A 5177-nucleotide genomic window follows, 5' to 3' on the forward strand; every position below is an offset into this window, starting at 1 on the left:
ACCACATATTCCTGATGAGGCTCATTATATCAACAATAGGAATTTTGGTAGTTATGGAGGATATCGAAGTAACCCTCCCCCTAACACTTATCATCCGGGTTTGAGAAATCACGAGAATTTTTCATATGCTAATAATAAGAATGTTTTGAATCCTCCACCGGGGTTCAATGCATCAAAGGGGGAAGGAAAACCTTCGCTTGAGGATTTAGTTGGGACATTTGTTGTAGAATCGAGTAAAAGAATGGCTAGGACTGAATCTCGTCTTGATGGCATGGAAACTCACATGGGAAATATGGGAGCTACAATGAAGTCATTGGAGACACAGATTGGTCAATTAGCTAATGCATTGAAAGATCAAAATAAAGGTCAGTTCCCGAGTAACACTGAAGTGAATCCAAAGGAGCAATGCAAAGCTGTGACTTTGAGAAGTGGAAAAGAACTTGATGGTAAAAATTCCAATGAGAAGGATGAAAAGGAAGTGATTCTTGAAGAAGTCGAAACTGAGGAATCCAAAGTTGAAGTTGAAGTTGAACAACCGCCGGTATTCAAGCCAATTCTTCCATATCCGCAGAGGTTCAAACAGAAGAAATTGGATGAGCAATTTGCCAAATTTTTGGAAATTTTCAAGAAGATTCACATCAACATTCCATTTGCTGATTCGTTAGAACAAATGCCAAACTATGCAAAGTTTATCAAAGATGTGATGTCAAAGAAGAGAAAGTTGCATGAGTTTGAGACAGTGAAATTGACAGAAGAGTGTAGCGCCATACTTCAAAGGAAACTACCACAGAAACTCAAAGATCTAGGGAGTTTTACTATTCCTTGTGTTATTGGTGGTTCTAGAATAAATAAAGCTTTATGTGATTTAGGTGCCAGTATTAATTTAATGCCTTTTTCTATTTACAGGACTTTGGAGCTTGGCGAGGTGAAGCCTAGCACTATTACCTTGCAGCTGGCGGATAGATCACTTACATATCCACGGGGTATAGTGGAGGATGTTCTGGTAAAGGTAGACAAATTTATATTTCCTGCTGATTTTGTCATTCTAGATATGGAAGAAGATCAGGACACCCCACTTATCTTTGGAAGGCCATTCTTGGCCACCGGAAAAGCTTTGATTGATGTGCACAAGGGTGAGCTTACATTGAGAGTAGGTGGAGAAGAAGTTATGTTCAACATCTACAACACAATCAAAGAACCAAATGAGGTAAGTACTTGTAATAGCATTGATGTAATTGACTCATGTGTATCTCATGTTGGTGCAGGTAGATTGACGAAAGATTCTTTGGAGAGATGCTTGTTGGAATCGGCGTCTATACTGGATGAAGATGATTGGGACGTGCAAGAGGAGTTACTTGTTCTTGATATATTGGCTAAAGAAAAGATTGATGTGCATAATGTAGAACTACTTGAAGATGCAAGTATAGAGGTACCAAAAGTATCCCCCGAATTGAAGGAACTTCCAAGTCAACTCTGTTATGCATTTTTAGGTGAAAATTCAACATATCCAGTAATCATCTCTTCTTTTCTTACTTGTACTGAAAAAGAAAAATTGTTGAGGGTGTTGAGAGAATTTAAATCTGCTTTGGGATGGACAATTGCTGATATAAGGGGAATTAGCACTGTTTGTATGCATAAAATTTTGATGCAGGAGTCATATTCACCTTATGTTGATCATCAGAGAAGGCTTAATCCTGCAATGAAAGAGGTTGTGAGGGCTGAGGTATTAAAATTGTTAAATGCTGGTGTTATTTATGCTATATCTGATAGCTCATGGGTTTCACCAGTACAAGTAGTGCCTAAGAAGGGAGGAATAACTGTAGTAAAAAATGAGAACAATGAATTGATTTCAACTCGTCCAGTGACTGGTTGGCGAGTCTGCATAGACTACAGGAAATTGAATGATGCTACTAGGAAAGATCATTTCCCACTTCCATTTATTGACCAGATGCTTGATAGAGTTGGTGGTTATCATTATTATTGCTTTCTAGATGGTTATTCAGGTTACAATCAGATTGTCATAGCACCGGAGGATCAGGAGAAGACTACCTTCACTTGTCCTTACGGTACATTTGCTTTCAGGAGAATGCCATTTGGACTATGCAATGCACCTGCTACTTTTCAGAGGTGTATGATGGCCATATTTTCTGATATGGTTGAGGAAATAATGGAGGTTTTTATGGATGACATTTCTGTATTTGGTACATCTTTTGATCATTGTTTGCAAAATTTAATGCTTGTTTTGCAGAGATGTCAGGCTAAGAATCTAGTTCTGAATTGGGAAAAATGTCACTTCATGGTTCCAGAAGGTATTGTGCTTGGCCACAAAATTTCAGCTAAAGGAATAGAAGTTGACAGGGCCAAAGTTGTGGCAATTGAAAATCTTCCACCGCCGAAGAACGTGAAAGGAATTCGAAGTTTCTTGGGACATGCCGGGTTCTATCGTCGTTATATTAAAGATTTCTCTAAAATTACTAGACCTTTATGTAATTTGTTAGAGAAAGATTCGACATTTATTTTTGACAATGACTGTTTGCAGGCATTTAATAAGATCAAGGCAGCACTGATTTCAGCACCCATCATGATAGTACCTGATTGGAAGGAGCCCTTTGAGCTCATGTGTGATGCTAGCGACTATGCTGTAGAAGCAGCATTGGGACAAAGACGAGACAAGATGTTTAAAGCTATCTACTATGCAAGTCGTACACTCAATGCAGCCCAACAGAATTACACAACTACTGAAAAAGAGATGCTAGCAGTGGTGTTTGCATTTGACAAGTTCAGAACATATCTCATTGGCACCAAGGTAACCGTTTTTACTGATCATGCAGCTCTTCGATACTTGTTTGCCAAAAAGGATGCAAAGCCCAGATTGATACGATGGATACTCCTACTTCAAGAATTTGACTTTGAAGTCAAAGATAAAAAAGGTTGTGAGAACCAGGTGGCTGATCACCTGTCACGATTAGAGCTGGAAGAACGAACTGAAGGTGGAGCTATCAACGAGTCGTTCCCAGATGAACAACTTTTCAAGGTAAGTGTTACACATCTGTGGTTTGCAGATATAGCTAATTTCCTTGCTGCAGGATAATTGCCTTCAGATTTAACGTATCATCAAAAGAAGAAATTTCTTCACGATGCTAAGTTTTACCTGTGGGACGATCCGTTCTTGTTTAAGAGATGCGCTGATCAGATAATCAGACGATGTGTAGCTGAGGAAGAAGCGGGTATAATTCTAGAGCAGTGTCATTCCTCACTTTATGGTGGACACTTTGGAGCGTCACGAACAGCGGCTAAGGTATTGCAATCCGGTTTTTATTGGCCCAGTTTGTTTAAAGACAGCTATACCTTAGTAAAGTCATGTGATAAATGCCAAAGAGTTGGCAATATTTCTAGACGACATGAATTTCCACTAACAAATATTTTGGAGGTGGAACTCTTCGATGTCTGGGGTATTGATTTTATGGGTCCCTTCCCATCTTCGTTTGGTCAATCATACATTTTACTTGCTGTCGATTATGTGTCAAAATGGTGGAAGCAATCGCCACCAGTACTAATGATGCTCGAGTTGTTGTTAAGTTTGTCCACAGGAACATCTTCACGAGATTTGGAACGCCTAGGGCCATTATCAGTGATGAAGGTACACATTTCTGTAACAAAATTTTTAACTCACTATTGGCCAAGTATGATGTGAAGCACAGGGTGACACTGGCATACCACCCGCAAGCTAATGGGCAAGCAGAGATATCCAACCGGGAGATAAAGCAAATATTAGAAAAGACAGTGAAGACAAACCGAAAGGACTGGGCAATCAAGCTAGATGATGCTTTATGGGCATACAGGACTGCATACAAGACACCTATCGGGATGTCACCTTATAGGTTGGTCTTTGGGAAAGCTTGTCATTTACCTTTGGAACTGGAGCACAAGGCATTTTGGGCTATCAAAAAGCTAAATTTTGATATGGGAGCATCGGGCGAGCAACGACTGTTGCAGTTGAATGAGATGGAAGAATTCAGGAATGATGCATACGAGAATGCCAAGATATACAAAGAAAATACCAAGAGATGGCACGACAAGCAGATTCTTCGACGAGAATTTGAAGCAGGACAACAGGTGTTATTATTCAATTCTCGACTGAGGTTGTTTCCTGGTAAGTTAAAATCCAGATGGTCTGGCCCATTCACAGTAGAAAAAGTGTACCCACATGGTGCAATTGAACTAAAATGCAAAAATGACGAGACATTCAAAGTCAATGGTCAGAGGGTCAAGCATTACTTTGGCAATGAAGTGCGACACATGGACAACATCCCACTGCGAGAACCAAAGTAGACTGATGAAAGTCAGGCTGATGACGTTAAACCAAGCGCTTATTGGGAGGCAACCCAAATTTTTTGTTTATTTTGCATTTTGATTTTGGGGTTGATTTTATTTTTGTATCATTTTATTTGTTTTTTTGTATTTTTTAGATATAATGTGTGATTTTATCTTCCCAAATTTAATGATTTTCAATTGTTTTCTTTTCAGGACTGAAAAGTTGAGAAGAAAATATTTTGATAAAACAGGAGCGCCCTGACAGTCTCATGTGCACTGCACCTATGCTTGAGGTGCATTACAAATTCAAGAAAATTCGAAGCAGGAGTGCACCCGCAACACAAATAAAGCGCCCCCGTGCTAGGAGTGCCGAAGCACTACCGCACCCGCGGTGCTTACACTAGCGCCCCCGCGGTCGTGCATTATGGAGAAATGCGCGTAGCTGCCGAACACACAGCGCACCCGCGCTGCCTATGCTACCGCCCCTGCGCTAAACTGCCGAGACAAGAGCGCACCCGCGCTGCCTACACTACCGCACCCGCGCTGCTTGTTCGAAATGACACCGCACCCGCGGTGCTTACACTACCGCTCCCGCGGTAACACCTTTTTAAGAAACAATCGGGCATTCTCTTCCATTACCGAAACACACTCTCAAGAACACCCACTTCCATATTTTCGAAAATCCCTACTCCAAACACAACTCATACACCAAATCTTTGTTCTTCTTTCAACAAATTCATCACTACAACTTACAAATCTTCACACATTCCATCAAATACCTCATTTCTTTCCATCAAATTCAAAAATCCAACCTAGGGTTGAAAAAGGGGATTCAAAATTTATTCAAGAATTTGAACACAACT

General features: G+C 40.3%; 1 protein-coding gene across 1 annotated transcript; it reads left to right on the plus strand.

Annotated features, from left to right (window-relative positions):
* Positions 1–292: 292 nt before the first annotated feature.
* Positions 293–4332, plus strand: LOC140831394 (uncharacterized). The gene is made up of 5 exons (XM_073195148.1): positions 293–329; positions 414–1207; positions 2945–3034; positions 3240–3298; positions 3843–4332. Exons 1-5 carry the CDS (start codon positions 293–295, stop codon positions 4330–4332), a joined length of 1470 nt encoding a protein of 489 aa, XP_073051249.1.
* Positions 4333–5177: the final 845 nt, after the last annotated feature.

This window comes from Primulina eburnea, chromosome 5 (genome assembly GCF_022965805.1).
Source record: "Primulina eburnea isolate SZY01 chromosome 5, ASM2296580v1, whole genome shotgun sequence".
In the NCBI taxonomy this organism is placed as follows: Eukaryota; Viridiplantae; Streptophyta; class Magnoliopsida; order Lamiales; family Gesneriaceae; genus Primulina; species Primulina eburnea.